Source organism: Triturus cristatus, chromosome 11, assembly GCF_964204655.1.
Source record: "Triturus cristatus chromosome 11, aTriCri1.1, whole genome shotgun sequence".
NCBI classification, from domain to species: Eukaryota; Metazoa; Chordata; class Amphibia; order Caudata; family Salamandridae; genus Triturus; species Triturus cristatus.
In genome coordinates, this window is record NC_140594.1 from 1,044,354,422 (window position 1) to 1,044,380,846 (window position 26,425).

General features: G+C 43.7%; 1 protein-coding gene across 16 annotated transcripts in view; it reads left to right on the top strand.

Annotated features, from left to right (window-relative positions):
- DLG1 (discs large MAGUK scaffold protein 1) overlaps positions 1-26,425 on the top strand; it is a 1,320,486-nt gene that overhangs the window by 1,136,185 nt on the left and 157,876 nt on the right. For 8 of the 16 annotated variants that reach the window (XM_085635286.1, XM_085635299.1, XM_085635285.1 and 5 more), the window contains one exon: positions 10,007-10,106. In XM_085635286.1, coding sequence (XP_085491412.1) covers positions 10,007-10,106 — 100 coding nt within the window. Of the gene's footprint in view, positions 1-10,006; positions 10,107-10,926; positions 10,961-26,425 lie in introns of all 16 variants that reach the window. The other 8 variants (XM_085635289.1, XM_085635288.1, XM_085635290.1 and 5 more) reach the window with 2 other exon arrangements.

Here is a 26,425-nt window from a genome sequence, read left to right on the forward strand (position 1 = left end):
CCCTTCATAACTGTCCCTTATGTCTTTTCACTCTCAAGAAGGCTTTCCTGGTAGCTATCACCTCTGCCAGAAGAGTGAGTGAGCTCCAGGCTCTTTCTTATAAACCTCCTTTTCTTTCTGTTCATCCGGACAAGGTGGTTTTAAGGACTCGTCCTTCTTTCTTGCCAAAGGTTGTCACGCCCTTCCACATCGGGCAGACCATCACTTTGCCCACCTCCTTTACGCCTCCGCATCCTTCAAAAGAGGAAGAGAGGCTCCACCGTCTGGACCCAAAACATGCGGTCTCGTTCTATCTATAGCGCACACAACAGTTCCGGGTGGATGACCAGCTTTTTGTTGGCTACGTGGGCGCCAATAAAGATCGGGCCGTGCACAAACAAACCATCTCTCGGTGGGTCGTTTTGTGCATCAAAGCATGTTATTTGTTGGCTAAGAAGGAGCCTCCTGTGGGGCTGCTTGCCCATTCTACCAGGGCAACGACAGCCACTACTGCCTTGGGACGCAGCGTTCCCTTGCAGGATATTTGTCAGGCATCTACGTGGGCCTCGCACACGTTTACCAAGCATTATTGCCTTGACAGTCAAGTCCGGAGAGACGGCTTCTTTGGCCGTTCTGTCCTCCGTGACTTTCTGGTGTAATCTTGTACGCAGACCCACCACCGGGGTTGGTATTGCTGGGGTATCTATTCTAATGTAAGGAATCGATCACTAACGTGTCTCTTTCAGATTCACAAGTTACTACTTGTGTAACGATATATCTGTAAGAGTCATTAGTTAGTGATAGATTCCTTACCGCCCCACCCATCCTCCCCGTTCTGCGAACTGATTTCTAGGGTTAAGGTCATCCCTTTCAGGGCCCTCGTTTCATGGCACCAGTGGTCAGTTTCTTGCATGACTCTGCGTTCCTAGCGGGGAAAGTCGTGTACAGAACTGACATCAGCGTGCATGGGTGGTGCCTAAATAGTCTCCGTGACGTCATCTCTACGCATACGACACCAGCGACGGACACGGAGCCGCACTACGCTACCTTCCGACGCGCAGGGGTACTGCTGACGAAAACATTACGGATCCAGTCCGACACCTGGGAATATTCTAAGGTAAGGAATCTATCACTAACTAATGTCTCTTACAGATACATCGTTACACAAGTAGTAACTTGTGCATTTATGCCCTTTCCTGTGCTGGCAAAAAATCACCCTGTCCTTTATTTAGCCATCTGCAAGACGGAGTGTGGTTTATGGGTAACCGTCCTCCCGAAGACAATGCTCAATTTTGGGTTCTAGCACATTCTGTTAAATCTGAAGACCTACTTGTCTTAGATGTGGACAGAGATTTCTTTATTTAGGAGGAAATTGACTAGGTAGCATTTGTTTGTGAAACTCCGGTCATAAATGATTTTCACTGGAGCCCATGTATGTGATTTGGGATTTCAGCTTCTTGATATTCTCTAGTAGGATGACTGTTTTAGCCTTGGCTTTAATAACTAAACACAAATTCATCACTGGATGTGTGGCCCATCTGGGATTCTGGTGGACTCTTGGTATGATTGTGTCTTCAGAGATCACTTCTCCAGAGTGACTACTCCTGGAACACCCTGGATCCTACCTAATTGTGAGCTATTGTGCTCTCATAATCCTATGTCATACCCTCCTTTCTTAGAGGGGCTAATCTATTGCAGGTACTTTTCCATCTTTTTTGCCATGATTGGTACCGTAACCCTCACATCAATAATTGCATACCTGAGATGAAAGCATGGACTGGGTGCCAGGGACAGCATCTGCTTTTGGCGTTTTGACCCTCTTGATTCTAGGCAGCACTCCTTGTGTCCTTGTCATATTTCTTTCTTATGTTAAAAAACCCTTCTCTGTGTCTCCAAACTATCCTGGGTGCAACACCCGGTATGTCCAGCATGTTGTTTCTCCAGCATGGCTTGCAGCATGCATCTCTTTTCTAGGCAGAGAGTGATATTGTAGTGTCTGGGGGTAGGGCATCTTATATTGTGTTATGTTAAAAGCATTTGTTATAGTACAGGCGGCTCACATCCACAGGTGTTTCTTGCAGTTTGGCGACCAAGAGCAGCAAAGTGCAGATAGAATAGTTAGAACATCCACGTCTAAGGTTTTTGGAACTTTGGAGGATCCTGGAACAACCTTATTTGCAGAGGAAACTTTTTCCAGTGAAGTTGGGCAAGATATGAGAAGGATCTGCCACTAAATCTGGAAGCATGGGGGTAGCATTAGCACCTCAGGGATTTGGGCCTTTCCCACGGTCCTAGCCAGCGGGAATTACTTTTGCCAATGAATCCACTTCAAAAGCAATGGACATAGCACGGGCTAGGCCTGCATCTCCTCCTATCATAACCCCATTCTTCATTAATGCAGAATTTAGAAACATTTGTAAGTGTAAGTGGCAAAAGATTCAGCTAGTTTCTTATTTCCTGCCTCAATTGAGCATCACCCTGTAAGGCATATTAAGTCTTCTATTTGCTTTAGATTTTTACTGGTTGCCTAATTCTTATGACCTTTTCTAAGTATCGGTGCTAGCTCTGTACTGGTGGTGTATCCCTGTAGCTTTTGCTTGGTGGATGATTAAGTCCACACTTATGAATCTTGTGAATGGCGCAGTTCATACTTAGTCTTGCTGTCTTTTTTTTCTCCTTCACATTTTGGGAACCTGCAGAATGGCGTTTACTGGGACCCGAAATGGTAATTTGCGTCAGTGGAACAAACCTAGGACTGAATGCATTTCCTAGAGAGGTGCAGAGTATGACCAACTTGGCAGACAGTGCTATACTATTTCTATGCACAGGAAAAAATACTTTTTATACCCAACGACGTAGAATGACATAGTTCCTTGGATGTATTCTGACAATCTACAAACCGCTTGATGTTGGGTATCTACATTATAAGGGAATCTTATTGAGTGCAAGAAGTTGTGAATTTTCTCTCCGTTCATGAATGATCACTGAAGCTTTGTTTTATCCCAAGTGGTTTCGAACCCTAATCCCAAATAGTTAGTTGCCCTTTCAACTAGAAGAGCTCTTTCTGCTTTCCTGAGAGTACTCCACCTTCATCATATTTTATCCAGGTTTTCCTAGCTAGATCTATATTCCTGATTGAATCTGTTTTTGCCTGAATGCTGTTTGATGCTTATAGCATCCAAGAGAACTTCTCATGAGCTAACCGTATGTTTATCAGATTCACCACTGCTTTGCGGTTTCTTTATTTTTGATTGATACTTCTAACTGCAGATTCCTCACGTATAGAATATTCCCCCCCGGCTGGATCTGAGAACTTTTCATAGCAGTGACCCATGCACTTCAGTTTGGGCTTCGTTCTACCACTGGAGTGACGGAGTTGAGACTCATTTAAGTTCTAACCCTGCGTTCAGACGTTGGTTCCTTTCTTTCTGTGCCTTTGAACGTGGATTCAGACCTCCACTCCTACTTTCAGAGCCTTGCCATTTGTGGGGCACAACCACCCTTTGGGAGGCAGAATCCAGCACTTTCTTGCAGACTGGCAGTCCATCACATGCGATGGGTTCTCAAAATCATTTAGCATGGCTATGCCCTGCCATTTCTTTCTGCCTCGCCACAACTTAATCCAACATCAGAACGGCTGTCAGAGGAGCACCTGTCCGTTCTAATGCAAGAGGTGCAAGCTTTACTTACCAAAGACCATGAAGGTGGTTCTGGACTCTTAAATATGGACGAGCTGCTGCTACCGCCATTTCCTTATTCCAAATCAGAATGGAGGGCTTCTGCCGATTATCTTAGATATTCGTCCTCTGAATGCCTTTCTACAAGCAGACAAATTCTAAATGCTCATAGTAGCCTTGGATCCAGGCAACTGAAAAATAGCCTTAGAACTGCAGGGCACTTTTTTTTATTTACACATCCTGCAGTTTTACAGACATTACCTGCGGTTCAAGGTAGGTGAAGAACATTTTCAGTTTGCTGTGCGACCCTTGGGCCACACCGATGCTTATTCGGTGTTCAGGAAAGGGTTGGTGGTGGTCGCCACCCATCTACGGAGATTGGGTATACCAGTTTTCCCTACCTCGATGACTGGCTGTTGAAGGGCAGGCTTGCCACTGTCAGTTGGGGACCACCTCCAGACAACGTAAAACCTCCTGACATCATTGGGGAGCTTGATCAAGAGCTGAATTCGCACCCGACTTCTTCACAAAGGCTTCCTTTTCTAGGAGCCATCTTGTCTATGGTGCAGTTCAGGGCCTTCCGTCTGTTGCAACGAGTCTATAAAGTGGGCTATGAGATCGATGTTTCAACATCAGTCCTGGATCTCAGTGAGAGCAGCTCTGAGGCTTATTGGCCTCCAGCATTTTGCTTGTTGACTAGACCAGGTGCCTTATGCGAGCCCTGCAATGGAAACTGAAGTCCTAGTGGGCCCAGCACCAAGGCAGATGACATCCAGGTTTCGGGAAGGGCTGCACTAGATCTGCAGAGCTGGCTGCTCAAACGCAGATGGATCAGCGGCCGACCCCTCTCCCTTTGCCCACCCAGAGCGGATGATGGTGATTGATGTGTCACTGCTGGGTTGGGGAGGTTATCTGTGGGAGTTAGAGATCAGAGGACTCTGATCTGTGGTGGAATTATTGTTTAATAACAGTCTGTTGGTGTTGTGAGCCATTCGTTTGATACTGAAGACCTCACTGTCGTCTATCAAGGGGAATCTAGTGTATGTTCTTGCAGATAACACTGCCACCATGTGGTACTACAAGAAGCAGGTAGGGGTGAGGTCTGTCCAAGAGAGTCTGTGCCTTTGGAGGTGGCTGTAGCATCAGGGCATCACCTTGATCGCAAACCACCTGACAGGAATCCTCAACCGCCAGGGCTAACAGGCTTAGCCGGCAGCGCCTGATGAATCACAAATGGCATATGCATCCACAGGAGGCAGAGGGCTTCATAGACAACAGGGGCAACCATACATAGGCCTTTGCATCATCATCGAGCACGCCCAGTGGCAAAAACTTTGCACATTGGAGTTCATGCAAAAATTCAGGCTAGGATATGATTTCTAGCTGGAATAAGGCATGAGACTCCCGTAAGACTTCCTGCCTCTGCCAGGATGTATGAAGAAGATCAGAAACAACTGGGCCCAAGTCATTCTCATAGCTCCAAAGTGGTTCAGGAGAGTGTGGTACCCGGAACTTCTTTGCATGAGCATCTGTTCCTGATCAGGTTACTAGTTTGGGAGGATCTTCTGTTGCAGCAACAGGGCAGGGTTTTGCAGGTATACCTTCGTGTTTGGATATTGAACAACATCAGTTGACTGCTTTTGATCACCCACCTGAGGTTTTGGATGTTGAGCTTGCTGCCAGACGTCTGTCTACAAAGTCCATTTTTGCTGGGACAGGTTTGTGACATAGTGTGAGGTCCTCAAGACAGAACGTTTACAATCCAAACTATTGGATTATTTCATATTTGTTTTGTCGTTGACTGAGCAGGGGGATTAGTACAGGCTTTTGCAGCCCTGTTGTCTTTTTTGTGTTTGCTGGACTAACTGTCCTTGTGTACATCACAAGTTGTGAGGCAGTTTAATTAAAGGTTTGACACACATTTTCCTTCCCAAACCATTTGATGCCACAGTTGGACCTTAACTTTGGCTCAACTTTCCTCATGTACACTCCCTTCTAGTTGCGTCTTCAGGCACTAAAGACAGTCTTAATCATTACGATCACTTCAGCTTGTTACCTGAGTGAACTTGAGGCGCTATCTGTACAAATGCCCTGCTCCACCTTTTTTCTGGACAAAGTGGTCGGGTTGCCTTCATGGCGAAACTAGTGGCTCCTTTCCACGTTAGCAATCCATCACTTGCTCAGCATTTTTTGCCATGCCTCACCCCTCGAATGAGAAGAGGCTCCATTGGGTGGACAGTAAAAGAGCATTACGCTTTTATATCGACCATGCCAAGGACCATCTGTTGCATAATCAGCTTTTTGAGGGGTTCTATGGAGCGAAGAAAGACCAGGCTGGGCAGAAAAGGTCTTTTTCACGATGGAACGTCCTTTGCAGTAAGATCTGGTACGTACCTGCAAAAAAGCAGCCTGTGGAAGCAGAGAGAGCCGACTGCACCAGGGCAAAGGCTGACACCATCGTCTTAACACGTGGAATGCTTGCTGTAGACATCTATCGGGCCATGACGTGGGAGTCAGTGCATTTCTTCGCAAAGCACTGCTGGTTTAAAGGCGAGGTTCAACGCGAAAGACATTTCACTCTTTTGGCCTTGCATGATATTCTGGCCTGATCCCATTTCACAGCCGCCCCCACCCCTTCCCCGATGGGGACTATTCTAAAGATGAGGATTCTGCAGTTAGATGTATGAATCAGAAGAACAGGTTACTTGCCTGTGGTAATGATCTTTCTGGGGAATACTCCATTTAACTTAAGGTTCATCAGTGCCCTCCCTCCTCACCGCTCTGTAGAGTGGTCTCTTTTTACCAATAAAAAGGTCCCAAGGTCCCAAACTAAAGAGCTGTACGCTGGCACTGACATTTGTTTTATGCCTCGCGTCCAAGGGTGCGGAAGGGGTCAACAAGAAGCTAACTTCTGCACTCAGGTGTGGCCCATATATGTAACTCCATCTGTCCATTCTGGGTCAGAATTAAGCCTCAATTGAGTTGCACAGCACCACCTAGTGGCGTACAGGAGTACGGCTATGAAAGGTTTCTGAATCCATTCTGGCGCCTGGTGACAAGTCTAAGGGTGAGGAATCTGGTACAGAGTTTCTACCAGAAGAGTGTTTCCGTAACTTGTTATTTTTTTCCACCAAAGACTTATTTCCTATTGATTACCCAAACTTCTCAACCGTTATATCCACGCAATCGATGTCGGTCATGGTACACTTAAAAGCCTTATTGGTCTACTCTGGCAGTGGAGTGAAAGGTACTGCTGCTCCTGGATATTTAAAGATGTAAACTTAAGAAGACTTCAGTCAAGCAGTGAGACTTTAATGTTTGCCTATGTCGTGCTGTAGACTTGCTGTTTTTACTTGAATTGTTTCTGCAGAAGCAAAGTTTTTGTGACAATGTAATTGCATGCTGTGGTGTGAACCTAAACATGTAAATGTTGACTAAATTAACAACGTGTTTAAACAAGAGTCTTGTCTGTTGACACAACTTCCCGCAATAACGCAACACCCAAAACATGCATGAAATATTGAACGGGATTTCAAAATACGCTTGCCATTGATGTAGAACTGCGTCTTTTTCCTTTGGGACATTCCTTGGTCCAAGCACTCGTAACTCACACACACTAATGTTCATGGCTTTGTCAGTAGTTTATTTTTAACATGTTCAGCAGTTCAGTTTCTCAAGTTTTCACCACCGTAGATTACTAGATATGAATAAACATAATTACATACTTATTGACATGCTTTAAAAACATAGCTTTTCTTAAAGCATCAATATGTCCACTTAATTGCTTTCCTATTCATAGTAGATATTGATTTGATACGTGGTCTATGTGGACTTCCTTAAAATGAGGAAAAACGTATGTTATATCTAATGAAAGAGAAACTGAAACTGACATGTTTAAAAAGTACCTTGCCTTTTATTTTAGCTTGTCCTGTTTTCATTTGTAACCTTTATTGCTTTTTTGGTATCGCATCAGTGGGCCTGTGGTGCAACGCATTCGGTTTTCCGTAATTCTATTTCTGTCTTCTTACCTGTCACATAAAATACTAATAACGTTTGAATGCCATCTTTAAACTGGTCTCTTCTCCTAATTCTGCTAAGTGTGATCTGTTCTGTTTCCATATTTCTCTTATTTTATTTATTGTTTGCAGGGAGCTGACTCGGCCCATTATGCATGCAGTGCATAGTTTCACAGAATTCTGTATACTACAGGGGTCCGGAAAGTTTCGGAGCAATTTTTTTGGGACCTCTTATGAAAGAAAGATTGTAAATCTAAAAAACAAAATTCACACACGCAGTCTGTTAGATTTCCCCCAAGGTTGGCTTAAACGTTTATCCTCCTGAGGTCCATAAAATGTTTATCAGTTTCAATTGGATAAGAATACTACATTTAAACAATTTTTGACTGTAGATTAAAGTTCAGCGGTGTTTGCAATTTAGTAAATTGTGTGTTTTACAAAATAAATTAAATCTTAAAAATGTATATTTCAAGTAAATGATCATCAGAGAGCCACCTTGGAACTCGTCTCCAGGCACCTCAAAGGGAGGAGCAACAAAGGAGTATCAGCCCGCACTTCCTAAAAACTTGATTTTAGCCCATTTATTTTCATCTCAGTGCAGAACTTGGAGGTTTACCCTACGCACGACCACTGTACTGCCTTTCTGTCATGGAAATCCACCCCTCCCCACCTCTCCTTCAGCCTTCGCATTCAATGTTAAATTGTGAAGCTGAGGCAGAGGTTTCATTTGCTCTTTAAACATTGTTTTAAAAAAACATTTCCCAATTAATATACCTCCGCCTCTGCTCCAGCAAGTGACCTTTTATGCACTGCAAAAGCTTGAAAAGGAGGGAAAGTGGTTAGGTTGAACTTTGAGATTTTTTTAAATATCCGAGGATGAGATGCCATCTTCACCTTGTTTGAAAATCAATGTAATGTGCACGCGTGGGCTTAGCCTTCCCTTGCGCATTGCAGTCATTCATAGTGTACACTTATTAAATCCACTTGGGTGTGGTTTTTGAAAGTGGGTTTCGCTGTTGTGGACTTTTACAAAGACCAATGGTCTGATGGACACAGCAGGACGTTCAGGTGTTTCCGAACACTGCAAGCAGAAGTCTTTCTTCTCCCAAACTTCTAACCATGCTCTGAAGCATTGTGCTTCGTGATTAATTGGTGTCCTCTATAAAATCTTCTATCTCAGTGTGATGGAAGGAGCAGTGGACGCTTCATTGCTTGAGCTGTCTCCAGGCGGCAGGGTTCCCTTTAGAGTTGGAGTTTGGGCCAGGTTGACTCTTTGCCAGCTGCCTCCTTATCTGTGGTTCCACATCCATTTTACATATTCATGGGAGTTGCACATTTGATGCACTCATTTTATTGTCTTCAGGAGCTCTTTCACCGCTGTGCAGCTCCTCACAATGCCCATGCAACCACAAACAAGCAATAGTCTGCCAACTTAAGGCAGTTTTGGATGACGGAGAGAATACCCAATAGTTCAGTCGAGCAATCCGTATGCAAAGGGAGGGGTTCATGTTTTAGTACACAGAAACAGCGACACAGTCCAAGCATTTTCTTGCTGGTGTTAGTTCAAGAATTTTAGTCTTAGAGACTGTGGAGGGTGATGATCTCAGTCTAAGTAAACGTCACTGTTTTTTCAGCCATGTCATGCTCTTAGACAGTTGACTGACGTAAACTACTAGCTCTGCTGGTTGATTCTAGTCACGTAAATAGAACAGATCAGATCATACTAGTAACCTTAAATACAGCTTCTGGCATGTCGGCGAAGGATGTCCATGTAATACCAAGACATTCAGGTCAATTGAGGCCTGGGGCTCTGAACCTCCATGTTTGTGCTGCAGACGTTATTATTTGAGACCCCATGCCCCTCTGTATGCACATCATATTGGTTGATAAAAGCTGCAAAATCAGAGAGCCTGATTATTAGAGCAAAGGCATCAACAACATGTGAAGGCGCCTCAGTCTGCCAAGTGGACAGATTGCATGGCAGCAGGCTCATGGACGCGCCACTTTGAATACATCTCCTGTGCGTGGAGGTATTTACCACGGTGCAAGGCTATGAAGGACACTTTCAGAGTGCTAAAAACAAACCACACACATGTCTATTGCAAAAGTCAGAGCTTATTCTAGGAAATATAAATATTTTACATCTATAAATCGCAAAATCCATCAATCTCTAAACGCTAATGCTCCAGTTTTTCGTAGACTTATCTGTGCCAGAACTGTACACTGCATGAGATGGTCCCAGGAGTCAGCTCCCCACAAAGCTGCTAGGGCCGGGCATTTGTACACACAGACATTAGACCTCCCTTTGTTTTGCCCCTTCCTTGTCTCCTTCAGCAGTCATTCAATGACAAGCGTAAAAAGAACCTCTTTTCCCGAAAATTCCCTTTCTACAAGAACAAGGACCAGAGCGAGCAGGACACGAGTGATGTGGACCGTAAGTACAGTTTGCCTCTGATGTGGCACAGAGAGCCAAGGGGGCGTGGAAGGACCTGCTGACCTACAGTGGGGCGTTTCCATGGAGACAGTTTCAAGAGCGCCAACAGGCGCTGGTACCATGTCAAACTCAAAATGTCAATCTATTTTGCTCCCACAAAAATATTGCTGCAGTTACTCTGCATCCTTTCTTTGTGAATGTAGGAATCAGTTTGCATACAGTAAATCAGATGCCACGGAAGAGTTATTTCGAGTGGATTTTGTTACAGAAAGATGTTCTCATTTGTATTCGCGAGTCGAACCAGAGAGACGATGCAGTGTAACAGCAAATATATTTCCCCAAGACTTGCAGCTTCTAGTAACTCAGTGGTAAATCAGTGTCTCCCCTAGTGCTCCACTACCTGACGAGCTGCACAGATCATTGTGTTTTGGTTTACACTGTGCCAGTACCAGGTGCCCTAAGCTTCTTAACGTTTTCGACCCACAAAAGTGGACGTTTTCTCGCCCTTTGCCAGAAGCGTGACAATAATATTTCATCACACGCCACAAACAGGCCTCTTCATTGCTTCCTTTAGAGCCGCTTTCAGACGCTGCAATGTTTCCACTGCATATGCCTTACACTGGTGCTGCCAGACCTTTTACGGCTTGGAAATAAATATCAGTGTGTGAATATTGGGGCTCTCCTGTTGACGTCACTGTACTGGACCTGTAGTGTTCTTGGAACTGTCTCTTGTCGTATTGCCTGTTTTATCCATGCCTGACAGTGATTTCTTTTGTGATTATCTTTTTATTGCTTGCTCTCTGGCGACTACTTTCTACAGGAGATCCCTGACGACATGGGATCGAAAGGCCTGAGTAAGTGACAAAATCAACGGAATTATATTGAACCTCCTCCACAAAATGAGTTTTGCTTGTTTGTATGTATGTCTTAGTCACTTGCGTTAAAGGTTCCATCAGTTTCAGCTTCGTCTACAGGTAGTTTGTTTCTGCAAAATGTTTGTTGATGAGCATTGACTCATCCTTAGCAATTTTGTGTGTAGATCTTAGCTCATGTGTGTAAAGTATTTTATGCTAGGATAAGATTTATATTAAAATATTGTTATTACAATAACAAAGAAAACCGGTGAACCACAACTAAAATCGATGTCACTGGTAGCACCGACTACAAATAAAAGGTGTCACACCCCACATGTGCAACCGCATATTGAGATTGAATTAGAGTTTTGCTTGTGGCAGACGGAATATGACTGTCATCAAGCAATTGATAATCTGAAAACTACTTAATCACTATCAAATACTTTCCATCTTTGGTAAGAAATTATAATTTTTTCCATAGTGTCCATATTTTTTCCATTTCCTCAGGCCTTTGTGCGCCTCATAAACTAAGTTCTCCTTAGGCATGCACTTGTCCTGGATTTGAAGCCAGTAAACAGTCTTCCACCTCTCTCCGGGGCACACGCCCAGCATCCTCTCAACTTCTGCAGGTCACTAATCACTGCCAGTGTGGCCATGTTGGGGAGTCACTCATATCAACCCCAATCACTGACATTGGCTCAGGTAGTATCGGTTTCCAAAAAGAATGGATCCTAGCACAGGCCCAGTTAATAATGTTAAAGAACGTTCCCTTCCCTTTAGGGCACCAAATGGGTTCCACACCTGCTCAATAATTAACTGTTTAGTACTATGAAAGAATAGCCTTTGGAACATTTTGAGCTGTATTAGTACTTAAACTGGCTTGGATAGCAACTTCTCTAGGATGCAAAAAGTGTTGTCTTACTGCCTTTAATCGAGCTCAGGTCAGTTACTAATCTCTCCATCAATCTGTCAGAGTCTGATAAATTATTCAAGAGTTTGGTGAACATTTATCAGTCAGATTTCTAACCTCTAAAGCAGATTGATCATGTACTTCATTCCAGTTCTTATCATAGCTGAGATCATGTCTCCTTTGTAGATGGGTACGTATCTCAGTTTGAGTTAAGTCAGAGTATAGCCTGGTGAAAGCTTTAATACAACAGTTCCCATCCTATATCAATTTGAGATGCTGATCAAAACTCAGTTTTTAAATTCTCTACTGCATCTAGAGTGGTCCTTGTACATTATAGTTTTCCCATCATCCTCCTGCTTTACTGATCTTCCACTTTAAGTTGCTTTTCCCAAACTTTATAGACTGTGGTGGTCCATTGTAGTAATGTATAACACTTGTTTTCCTGTAGGCGAAATGCAGATATGTTCCAAGACTCCATGGCCAGTCTGTCAAATCAGATACTCCACTCCTCCAGGGTAGAAAATACCCAGTCACCAAATCAGTCACACGAGCAACCCAGTAATAGCTGTATAGATGCAGCAGGGTGATACTCCCCATCCCACCCATTATATTTTCAGGGAGTGATAGCCCCAAAGCGAAGTCTGCAGAGTTGCCTCATGTGTCGGAAAGAATGACTGCTGTCCACAATGGAGTATTCTGTAGGACATAAAGAAAACAAATATAAATCACCTTGAACAGAGCTGCAGTGTCTACTGAAGATCAAAGAGCTTACCCCAGTTCACAGCATCCTCCTTGAACCTTTCAAGAATCGTCATATGAACAAGGTCCAGGAATAGTCCTTTAACTTGTTTATTCCCAAATATTTAATACCAGACGTACCCATACTGAGGTGATGTTTAGAAAGAGGATCCTCATTACAATCCCACATTGGAAACAGAGTGGACTTAAACTAGCTGATACTAGACCGTGCAAATCACACAAAAACATGAAAAATGCACAATAGTTGGGAATTTGTGAACCATGCATGTGTGAAGTGCTGTAGAATGGCATGGGCATGCAATAATCTGTCTTCTGAGACATCTTACTAGTGGAATCCCTTTCTCAAGCAGTCATTTTTCACCCAGTATACCAGAACTGTTATAAATAGTATCTGGAATAGGAAGCACCCCAGCTTCATGCAACTCTCCAGTTGAAGGCGCCTGACATAGCCCTATTCCACCTGACCTTCGCAGTAGGATTGGTATAATGTAGATTAACCGATGACCAGAACAAGGGTATGTAATACACATTCTTAAAGACCCAAATAGGAAGTGTTGCTCAGTAGAGGCAATTCCTTCTTTGCATCGAGAGTCCAAATTGCCAAAGGGCCCTCTTTAGAGGCATCTTTATTGAGACCGGTATAAAGGGGGCACAGGTTAAGTTTTGTCAATTTGTGAAGCTTAAAGCCTAAAATCAAGTCAGCTAGCCTGTTAACAAGTACCTTTGACAGAATCTTGGCCTCTACATTGAGTGAGATGGTCTGATTGGATTCACAGAAATTGGTAGGTTTGCTTAGTTTTTGTCATGTTAGCTATTCGGAAGCCTGCAGCTCTCTTTTCTCGGCCTAGGTAGTTAGAGGAACTCTGCACTGAAAATCGACAGTTGTTTAACCCATCCAGCTGTAGAATATTGGAACCCTTAGCAATCTGCAACTGGCCAACAGCATCAGTAAATTCCTCAGCTGAAAATCTACCCTGCTGTCGTTCCATATTAATACAACTATACCTCTGAAGTGGAAGGTCATCCAAAAATCCGTCGAGGGCAGAATTGTCCAAAACTATATAAGTGCAATACTCAGCCAGCTTATCGGAGTATCAATAGAGATGGCAGTACCATCATTTACTGGACCTACCCACATGGATATCTCCGTACAGCAATCCCTGCAAAAAGTTTCTGCCATTTTGCCTGTCTTGTGTAACCTTTACATTTATCGTTGGGTGCATGACTTGACGGTATTGCTGGTACCTCTTCTACTGCTCCAAATCACAACAATCTCTGATGTCATTGTTCTTGTGGAATTCCATTTCCGCGACGAGGAGTGCCTCCCCAGATCACTAATCTTCTGGATCTGCTTTATAGGCAGCATGCAACATCACCCATCCAGAGTGAACAGTCTCCTGCAAGGTGACATGAGATTCAACTGAATCCAGGTTTTCTTTTGGTAGAAGTGATTGTCGCGAAGAAATGTGGTCTTTCCACTGCATGATTCTGAAGCTCCCAAGCTTTCAAACTCCAGGTGCCAATTCCAGATCTTCAACAGCACCCAAATAAGAATAAAAAGATTTTTACTTACAATATCTTTTCCACTCTGCCTCATTTGGTAAAATGAACCCTGGCTGTCTACTTTAATCGTTATCTGCGCCTTGGTACCATTGAGTGAGGATGTGCTCTATTTTGCTTGTAATTTCAGCCCAAGAAACATTAGTCCCTTTACAACCTCTATGATAAGATTAAAGTATATTAAAACTTCTATCTTCATAGATTTATTCAAATCCTCCCAAAAATATATCTGCTTACTTAGATCGTCACAGGGCATGCCTTGTTCTGCATTTAGCTTTGCATTATTCCTTTAAAGTTGCTTTCTAGACCTTTATTGGGCTGATGAAAGAAGTTGGCAAATGAAAGCATGCATCAATTTATTACTCTATGCCCTTAGTGGGGTTGAGTTATTTTAACAGCTCTGAAACACGACCCCTTGTTCCTTTAATCTATCTACTCTACTGCATAGCAGAACATTTGGCAAAGTATCAAGGCTGCTTTTTCCCCTGCCACATGTTCTGGACCGTCAACTGCTAAGAAATAACATTATCCAGTATTGGGGTATCTTTTATAGATTCACATGCTTGAAACATCCCCGCATTCGAGGTGGGAGTCTCATGGTACAAATAAAATATATACATAATAGTAATACAATATCATACAATAGGCTATAATGGACAATAAAGTCACTACCCTAGCCTATCTTTGACCTTCTGTAAAAAAGAAAAATGTGGAACACAGCCAATCAGGCTCCAGCACCCTCTAGAACACTCCACAGAGAGGCAAGCCCCTTAGATTTTCTACCGCACGTCGTGTGACAGGGAGTCTCCCTGAGCTCTGCTCAGTTTTTTCTCAAAGTTTGCTGAATACTGTGAGTACAGGATGTCTGAATCTTCATAGAAGGGATTATTCTTGCCTTGTGGTTCCTGAGGGAAAAAGAGCATTTTGAGGATCCCCACAAGGAATGTATATACTGTTTGTATCCTCCTGATAAGGTCAAGGAGTGCAGGATTTGTAGAACTTTGTCTTCAAAGACCCCAAAGGATAGAGAAGGCAGGTTATTGATCTGGCTGGAGAAATTGAAGATGAGATCTGAAGTGGACGATAGTGAGAGCCTCCCAGCGTCTAAGAAGAGAGAGAGATCTGAAGATCCACCTGAAAGAGCTGGCAAATAATCTAAAAAGTCTCATCAGGAGGCTGACCACTCTTGCTCTAAAAAAGAGTTGCTTCCTTCTCTTCTAAAGGAAAAACTGTGGAAACATAAAAAATGCCACTGAAAACGGCATTGAAACAGTCCAGGACTCAGTCCGAGTCGGTCAGATCGTTGTCAAAAAAGACCCCGTCGACGACGAAGCCACCTCAGAGTTCATCGACGCTATCTCCGTCGACGGAAGAACCGGTAAGATCTTTACCTTCAACGGCAAAGGCTAAATTGCCTCCGTCGACGATACCGCCAATGATCACAGTCTGGCCTCCGTTGACGTCCCATTCTCGTCGACGCTCCCCCTGTCTACGACTGTTCCTTTCTCGTCGACGCTCCCCCGGTCTACAACGGTTCCTTTCTTGTCGACGCCCCCACCGTCGACGGCAGGTCTTCCGTCGACATCAACCACGACAACGTCAACACTAACATCCGTAATGGCAGCTTCAGCTGTCTGTCTCCTTCTATGGTCATCTCATCGCTGATCACGCGGAAAAGGCCTACTTCACGACAAGTAACTCCTATTTTATCATCAAAATTAGCGTCTACGCTCCCGTCTGCGAGGGGCTACTACCACAACCCTTCACACATTTCTCCCTGGTGTTCAAGCCATTTTTTGGAAGAGTCAGAGGATAATGGGCTGTTTAGTCCTGCACGCAGCCCCTCTCAGCTTCATGTTGAATACAAAGAGGATGATGAGGAAGAAGAGTATTATGAGCCTTATCAAACAGTACAAAGGCCTCAAGTTTTATTGCCTCGTCAGGAACCTGTGGTGCAGATGCCCGTAGCTTTGTTACAGGACTTGGTAGCTATGCTGCAAGATTACCATACTTGTTTTCCAACTGTGGTTGACCCTGTTCAAAGTCAGCTTTCTCATCCATCTGTTTAGCATACTTCAGGTTCATTTGCTCCGGCTGCTGGGTCTCAAGATATTGTACCTATACCACCAGACAAAGGGGTACAAGATGATGACGAGGAAACAGTCACAAAGAGGGCAAACTCCCTAAATAGTCAACAACCGTGGATGAATGGGAGGATTATGTAATCCCTACACCATCATCGCCAGTTCCTCAGGCAATTGATTCCCCTCCGGAGGACATTGGAGGTTTTCATGCAATCATGGAGAAAGCAGCGACACGATTTCACCTGCCTATGCCTGTTAAGCAGTCCGGCTGCTTCCTCCATGATTTTAAAGATCAGAGCAGGAAATCGGACGCGTCATTCCCATAATCTACCATATTTGGTAGGAGGGAGTCAAGATTATGAGGAACCCTCTTTCTGTACTTGCAATTCTTCCCAGGATTGATAAGAAATATAAGGCCCCGGGTGATGCCCCTGCTTGCCTGCCCTGTCATCCTAGGCCTGACTCGTCATCTCTCAAGCCACTCAGCGCAGGTCGAGAAATCCATCAGTACCAATCACTGCGCCTCCTGACAAGGCTGGTAGGAGGTTGGATAATATAGGTAAGAGGTTTACCACCATGGCAGGTGCTTCAGTTCGTGCAGCTATCTCATTGGCAATCCTAGGGAGGTAAGACCGCCAAATGTGCTCCAATATTGCTCCGATATTGCTCCATACCTTGAGTTTTTACCAGAGGATAAGAAGCAGGAGGCGAGAAACATTTTCCTGGAGGGGGAAAGAGCAGCATCGGAAACGATCAACATTTCCATGGATCTAGCCTCCCTAGGATTCCGACAACTGGCTGGAGTGGCGGTCCCACGTCTCCAGGGTTGGCTTAAATCTACCACTTTCCGCCCGGAGATTCAAAGCAAAATCCTCAATATGCCTTTTGATGGGGATGCGCTCTTTGGCAAAAACATCAATGATGCCCTGCAAGAGATTAAAAAAGACACCAACACTGCCGAAGCCCTGGGTACGCTTCAATACAGGAGGACTCCTTTTCAAGGTGCCCGGGCAGAGGGTCTTTCTCCTTTCGTGGAGGTTACCAAAAGTACCAACCCCAGTCTTATCAGGGCAGATATGGTTTTCAACAGCAACAACAATCTTACAGAACGCCCCCTACTGCCGTTTACAGAACAGGAGGAAACAGCCCCAACAGGGCAGAGATAATGGTAGGAAACACTGACGTTTCCCCAACACCTGCAACAGTTTGGCCACACTTCAACACCAAGACGCCGAACATTTCTAGTCATTTCAACCAATGGGAAAAACTGACCTCGGAAAAGTGGGTTTTGGAAATAATCATATTCGGACACACCCTAGAATTTGTAAACCTCCCTCCTCCCATCCACCTTTAAAGAAGCATCCACCACATCTAGCTCTTCTCAGGAAAGAGGCAAGGAGTATGCTACAAATAGGAGCTATAAAGAAAGTGCCTCGCTCTCAAGTGTGAAGAGGTTTTTACTCCCATTTCTTTAGTCAAGAAAAAGTCAGGAGAATTGAGACCAATCCTAGATCTGAGGAAGCGGAACAAATACCTGCAAAAGAAATCGTTTCGCATGGTTACTCTTCAAGAGAACCTACAACTCTCCTAGACCATGCAGACTTCATGACAACACTAGATCCGCAGGATGCATACTTCCATATCCCGATCCACCCCATACATCGAAAGTTCCTCCGTTTTACTGTGGCAGGTGCAGATTTTCAGTTCAGGGTTCTCCCTTTTGGCCTACGTTCAGCTCCAAGAGTTTTTACAAAATCCCTTCCTCCGGTTACGGCTCATCTCAGGCTGCAGGGGCTGCAGCTTTTCCCATATCTGGACGATTGGCTAATAAAATCTCCTTTTTTCCGGCAGACCTCAGAAGCAACGCACACCTGCCTTCGCATGTTTCAATCTCTGGGGCTGTCTCTCAACTCCCAAAAATTAGTTGTTCTTCCATCTCAAAAACTTTAGTTTCTGGGAGCAGTTTTGGGCACTATCCAGGAAAAAGCATTCTTGTCCGCAGAAAGACAATCACATCTGGTTTCTCTAGCGTCAGACCTACGGAAAAGAACGTTCCCTTCTGTGAGGAAGATAAAATCCTTTCTCGGAACGTTGGCCTCTGCAATCCTTTTGGTTCCTCACTCACGTCTCAGAATGAGACCTATCGAAGAAGAACTGGACAGTCAGTGGCTTCTATTAACTGGGTCGATTGACGATCTGGTGAGGGTAACTCCGGCTATGCGAGTGGCTCTGCTTTGGTGGCAACGCTCCAACAATGTCTCGACCGGGCTTACCTTTCTTTCTCCCCCACCAGAATTCATCTCGACTACAGACGCATCTTTTGAAGGATGGGGTGCTCACCTCCAAGATCTCTGCATAAGAGGGAAATGGTCCAAAGCATGGTCAAGAATGCACATCAACTTCCTGGAGCTTCGAGCTATTTTTCTGGCTCTACAGTCTTTTCTCCCAATACTTCAGGGGTCATCAGTTCTCATATGAACCGGAAACACCACTTGCATGCATTACCTAAACAAGCAAGGGGGAACTTGTTCTCACATTCTATCTCAGGAAGCGCAGAACAGATGGAAGTGGCTCCTTTCTGATCACATTACTATAAAGGTGGAGCATCTGTCAGGAGTAAACAACACTCTGGCGGACACTTTGAGCAGAACATCAAATTCTTGCCACGAATGGGAACTGGAACAGTCAGTAGAGGAACACATTTTTCAGATGTGGGGCAGACCCAACTTGGATCTCTTTGCCTCCAAGACAAATCAGAAATGCCCATTCTATGCCATTTGGGATCCAGAGAAGGACTCTTAGGGAAAAACCTGCATGATGAGATGGACGGGGATTTTCGCTTACGCTCCCCCCCCCCCCCTTTCCGTTACTCCAGAGGCTTCTAAGAAAACTGAAACCGGAACTGTGCCAAATGATTCTCATTGGCCCACGATGGCCGCGTCAGCACTGGTTCACAGAGCTTCTCCTACACTCAGCATGCAATCCATTTCGTCTCCCAGTGTCTCCAACTCTATTGACAATGAGCAAGGCCAGATTCTCCACCCGCATCCAGCCCCTCTGCAGCTTCATGCCTGGCTTCTGAGCTCACTGAATTCATAGTTAGATTTACCGCAAGACTGTAGGGATATACTTGCAAGAGCTCCTTCTACTCTAAAAACCGATTCTCTGAAATGGAAACATTTCTGTTCTTTGTGCCGTGATAATGATACACATCCCCTGGACTGTTCTCCGGAGAAGGTTCTCCCTTATCTTCTTTCACTAGCCAAGTCCGGACTCATGTTCACATCTGTTAAGCTGCATCTGGCCGCAATCTCAACTTACAGATATTCTACTGGCGGCCCATCTCTCTTCTCTAGCCGTTTGGTCAAGCAATTTCTTTCTTCAGAGCTTTTCCGCCCATCAGAGCTCCTCCCCCTGAATGGAGGCTTAATCTGGTTCTCTCTCAGCTCATGAAGCACCCATTCAAACCTGTGCACAAAGCTGAACTTAAATATCTCGCCTGGAAAATTGCTCTTTTGTTGGCGCTTACCTCTGCTAGGAGAGTCAGCGAAATTCAGGCATTTACTATCAAACAACCATACCTAAGGTTCACCAATGACTATGATCTCTTAAGCACGAATCCTACATTCATTCCAAAGGTTCCATCTTCTTTCCATCTCAATGAGCCATTATTCTAAGTACTTTCTTTTCCAGTCCGTCTACCCCGGCTGAGAAGGCCCAACACACTTTGGATATTAAAAGGTGCCTTAAATTCTACTTATCACGAACTGTATCCATCCGGAAGTCGGATCAATTGATTGTATCTTATGGTGGTCAAAAACCAGGTACAGCAGTAACAAAGTCAACAATTGCACGATGGACTGCATCGGCGATTCAATTTTGCCATTCTAAAGCTGGAAGTTCTCTGTCCGTGCAGCCTAAAGCTCATTCCACAAGGGCTGTGTCATCATCTGCAGCGCTTTTTGCTGGAGTGCCGATGTAGAAGATTTGCCGTGCTGCAACCTGGAAGAATGTGCACAAATTCACACGGCATTACTGTCTAGATCTGGCTACAGAAGCTGAGTCAGCAGTTGGTCAAGCAGTGTTACGCAACCTTTTCAAATAAGGTAAGCCTCTTTCGAGAGGTGACTATCTTGTTTCATGCTTTTGAATGCTGTCTCTTTTAATTGTTAATGTTCCTAATGTCTCTCATATGATGTGGCATATGTTATAAGTATGTTTACAATTATATTGCATGAAGTGTTTAATATGGTCTGTATAATACCCACCATCCGCTAAGGGTCTTAAGATTTTTACTGCTGGCTATTCTGATTCAAACATGTGAATCTATGAAAGATACCCCAATACTGAATAAGAAAACGAGTTACCTGTAACTTGAGTTATTCAGTATTGGTATATTTCATAGATTCACATGCGACCCACCCTCCTCCCCGGAGAGGCTTCCCTTAGTACTACGTTATACTTACTGTCACTTGTGCTACGAAAATCTAAGGTACTTGCCTCTCTGTAGAGGGTTCTGGAGCCTGATTGGCTGTGTTCCAAATGTGGTTCTTTTTTTTTTTTTTTTTACAAAAGGACAACGATAGGATATGGTAGTGACTTTATTGTCCATTATAGCCTATTGTATGATATTTTATCACTATTATGTATATATTTTATTTGTACCATGAGACTCCCACCTCGACGGCGGGGATGTTTCAAGCATGTGAATCTATGAAAGATAACAATACTGGATAACTGAAGTTACAGGTAAGTAACTCGTTTTCTTCTCGTGTTTATGAGTACAATATTACATTGCTATTACAATCCTTCAGCTGCCCATTCTTGCCTGTCCTTGTAAGTTGCTAAATCCTGATGGCAACAAACTATGGACTTTAATCTAAAGTCATATGGGAATCCAAAACACATTTCTACTTGTGATTTGCTGTAAAGGCTAGGCCATGTAATGTCTAGCAAGATATATGAACTGTCTAGCAACCTTTGTTTGTAAGACAGTTCCATATGGTCACAGTTTCTGAAAGTAGCGTAGAACTAAGTAAAACATCTCCTGACATAATTGCCCAATACAAAGTGCAAGTATGATACATTGTTTTTGAAAAAAGCCAAACTGAAGATTGTGTCATTTTACACCTGAGTGGGACTCGACCATTTATTTTCTCCTTATAAATGGATAGCAGAAGTTCTTGATTTGCAATTATCCACAGCATTGCACAAAGGCTAATTTGTCGATGGAAACTTGGCAGCCCGGACCTGCCACATTAAAGCCCTTGCTGTCGTTAACTCAGGCTCGATCAGAGACCTTTATAGTGAAGAAGAGTGCTCCCAATCCTACTATGCCAGTGAAACTTCCCAATTTAGGGATGGTATTTAGTGTGGTATTGTGGCTCAGACACTGATACCTGCCAAAGGACTAATATCCAGAAACTAAAGAGCTGCACATGGGATGCTGACACCAGTTATTAGTGTGATAATATTATATATGGTCATTCATTAATTTCAATATTATTGCGAAAGACACCTGGTAAAGCCATTTTCATGTACAAACATTTTTTGTTAGTAAATAAATCTGACAAAATAAAGATACAGAAACATGAAGTACAAAGGCTTTTCCCACAGCAGACTCTGAATTCCAGACTGCATATTACTTGATAAACTAGCAGACTGTTTACTTAATGTTCCACCCGTACTTTGACTATTATATGGATGTCCAAAAGCAGCTACTTAATGCCCAAAGTACTGCACTGCTGATTGTGGATGCTGTTTAATTTTCATTGATTCAATTCCCCAGGGTAATTTTCGTTTTGATTGTGATAATTTTGGAGCCATGAAAAGCTCCAGTCCTGCGCACCAACAAAGTGTGCCTGTCAAGTATACGTTCATTATCTTGCCGGAATACCTTACGCAAATAATTACTTCAACGTCGAATACAGAGATAAAACAATTGGACAATCTTCAGTTTTCTGCATCTTTTTGTTTGTTTTGTTTATTAACTAAAAACATCTGAACAATACATATTTACATGGGCCCGTCCTGCAGTTGCACAGACATTACTTTTGGTTCGTAATGAAGCATTTTCAATTTGGCATTCTATCCTTTAGACTCAATTACACCCTTTGTGCGTTTACGAAAGTGATGGCAGTGGTCACATTTACTTTCGCAAGTTAATGACTGGCTGCTCAAGGCAGATTGGCCCAGTCAGCCTAGGACCACCTCTAAACAATGATCGTCATGATTCCCTTCATTGGGTCCATTCTCAACACAGTGGCGATGAAGGAGATGCCACCACCACAATGTGCCCTGGACATTCGAGCCATGATTACAATGTATTGGGATCAGTTCTGGGTTTCATTGGGATCAGTTCTGAGTTTCATTGGGATCAGTTCTGAGTCTTCTTGGACATTCTCCTGGTCCCCTGTGCTAGTTGACACATGTAGACCTTGCTGTGGAGCCTCTGTTGCCAGTGGTCCCAGCAAAGTGTCTCCCACTCCAATTCCATCCAGATCTTTCAGAAAATGTCTGTGTCTTCTCTGGTGCCGGGTGAACACAAACTTGTCATACAGCAGGCTGTTCTCCCTACCTCAGCTAGAGCTCCCAGTGGGGATTGAGGCAATATCTGGGTTGCGGCAGTCATCTGGGAAAGGAGGAGATCAGGGGTCTGTGGTGCTCTGTTGATCAAAAGGTGAACTCCTAAAGGGTTTTTAGATTCATGCAATCTGGCAGGCTCTGAATGAATTAATGAAACCATATTTATAGAGCGCAAAACGGCTGCCCAAAGGCATCCTGGTGCTTGAGATACAAGTATCCACAGGAAGTTGATGGTGAAGAGGAGGAAAAAGTAGATTTTCCTCAGCCTGGTGGGCAGAAAATGTGGATTTTATTAAAGACATGGAGGCTAATATGCAAACTTTATTGCCCCCCTACTCACGGTAGCCTCTTTAAAAGAACATAGAACGCTTCAAAATTCAAAAGGACGTAAGACCTGAACTCTCAGCCATCTTCCTTCTTTGTGGCTGACTGTGAACATGCGAAACAAACTTAGAACCCATAACATTTTCCAAATATCGACCTTAAGAAGTCCAACGGTAAACTAAAACTCCCATGCAAGGAACACCTTCCAAATTCATCCTATGACAAAGTGTCAGGTCTGTCAGATAATCAAATGGAACACCACTAACCTGTGATCTGTACCCAGCAAGGACGATGGGTGAGGTTAATTCTCCTGTTACCCTTCGTGATACCGCACAGGAGCATATAGATATAACTCTCCCGAAAAGACACCACTCCGGGGGAAAGGATAAAATAACAAACAGCTGCCAACACAGTCTGGAAGACCTCGTAACCACGTCCTCTCTAGTGTAGGAGCACGAGCTCTGTGGAGAAAAGGTATATATCAACACAATCCAATAGAAACCACCTTGAAACAGAATGATAACATCAGTGGTGATCTGCAGTTCTAATACTCCCTTCCAAACATTGACTTAGTAGAATTCCTGGCAACTATATATAAAGGTCTGTAAACCCCAAGTCAATTGCAGAGAAAAAAGAATTGGCCTGCCGCCTCAAGAGTTGCATCACTATAAATCGAATCCAAAAGGCATTTTATCTTTGCATACTCTCAAATAGAAGGTCCCAGTTAGTAATGCAGGCAAATGTTGAAATCCACAAGAGATGAGGCAAAGCGCAAAACACAGAGAATGCAGAAATAAGCATAAGTACTTAGCTGGATTCATGGAGTTTTCCTACAGCTGGCAAGACTGAAGAGCTGAAGTTTCAATGGCAACGAATAATCCTGCAACCGTTATCGGGGCAGCCGCTCCTGAAGAAAGCTCTCCACTCGTGAAAAAATAAACCAGTGGCAGCAACGCCCGTGCCTGGCATGTAGAAAGGCGTTCGGGAGGAACACTAGATGCAATGTAGCAAGCCTCCCCTTCCGTACATCAGCGTGCACAAAACGCGCGGCAGTAACAATGATGCCAGAAACGAAAGGATAATAAACAAACTCCGTAGCGTACCGGCTGCGAGCTGGAAATAAAGAAACAATTGACTGGCGTTGCAAAGGTTGTTCTTCCAGGAAGCTTGGGTCACGGAAATGCGGGATTGTCAAGCACCAAGTTCTTCCGGTGCAGGCTTTTTGTAATGGACACACAGGTGAGTTCAATTGGAACTGCACATGCTGATTCCAGGTTTTCTGGGAGTTGTAGTTGTTTACCATTCATAACCCATTCTTCCCCCTGTCACACCATTATAAACATGTGGTGTGTTTGAATGTGTATAGCGTGTGATGTTTCTATCTCCTGAGAATACCATCATGACACAAAGGACCAGCGCCATGGACCAATGACCGTAGATCACCCATCCAATTAAACTTGAGCTATAAGGAAACAAAAATTGTCAGTAGAAAAATAATGTGTTGGGTAAAGGGAGGAATAATATTCGCCTCCGTCTCCTCAATAAAAAAACAGATTTCAGACCACCAGACTGTGGAAAATTTACATTGTATGACAAGACCTAGAGGCCAAAATCATGCAAGTGAAAGTTTAAAGCTTAGCAATCAAACAATTCACAGCACTCTCAATAGATCTTAAATGAAACCTTCTAATGGTTGCATCAGTAGACATCAGAAGGACCTGCAATGTACGCCCAACACAAGATTTCAAAGCAACTGCATCTCTTACAGAATGTGCCCCAAACACACTTGTATCCACACCAGCTCCCCCCATAATCCCCTCCCACCTTGTAAGCGTCTGGGATGACACAGCTTTAAAAGGTGTCTTATATAAGCAAATGCTTTAAGTGATACATTCTACCATCTTTTCTCTTCTCCTCATACACCGTCGCACATCTAACCACACACAAATTCTTCTGGTCATTGAAATACGGGTAAAACATTGTCAAGGAATTAGTCTTTGTCTTTCGAGACAAATGAAAATCTACCCCCTCTGGAGTAAAAAGCTTACTTGAAGTATGAAGAGCCCTAACATCAGAAATCCTCCTAAAGGATATTAAACACAATAACAAAGTGATCTTGAAAATCAAATTCTTCAATGATGAAACCCCATTCATCTCCTTTTTATAAAATTAATACTCTAGAAATATCATACAGTGGATCATATCTAGGCACTGGAGCTTTTAAATTTATAACACTCCCTAACAGTCTTCTCACCAGAACATTCTGTCCCACGGACAACCCAGTCACCAAACCATGACCTGCTGCAATTGCAGATTTCTTTACAATTGTAGTTCTGTAGGGCAGACCATTCCTAAAATGTTAGCCAAATAATTAGCTATAATTACTACATCCTCTGAAAGGGGATTGCATTCCCTTTCCACATACCAATGAAACCATTCTGCCACACCAGTCTATACATCTTCCACGTTCCGGGTGCCCAAGACTCCTTGATAAGCTTTGAGGCCTCTTGTGAAAGACATGCCATTTCCCATACTCTCTCCTGAGATCCTCCAAGCTACCAGTATCAACTGTCTTGAATTCTCCAAATCGTAAATCTCCACCCTTGGACCCCTCAGAATCACTTCAAATATGGGTAGGTGAATTGGCAAATCTATCTACACAACGGGAACCTTGCTGGATCCATCCAAAGTGGAGTTATAAAGACTACTGTCTCCTTCTACTTGCGAACTCTGAGCCACCCACGTAATCATCGAAAAAATAGGAAATGCATAAAGCTGAAGACCTATCCAATCCTCAAGGAAAGCATCTGTCCCTGAAAAATTTCCTCACTTGTGCATTCAAACTGTTTGTGGAAAGGTCCACTTTGAAAGGACCCTAAACATTCTCTCTATTTTTGATCTGTCTACCCTCCAAGCACTTGAATAGTTGAAATTCCTCGAGAACCAATCTGCCACATCATTGCTCAACATTGGTAAATGTTCTGCCTGATCCGACACCTTTCTCCTCAGACAATGCTCCCAGAAGACTTTTGCTAAATCTGCTAAGTCTTTGGATTTTGGAGACACTAATTTGTTCACATACCTCACTGCTAAACATTGTCCATTCTCAGCAAGACTAAACATCTTACCTTGTTCTTCGTGCAGCATCTTATCACTAAAGACCAAGCAAGCGATTCTATGTACATTCATCACCAGTTGACACTGAACCACATCTCTCACCCCAACCATCTAAACTTGCATCGG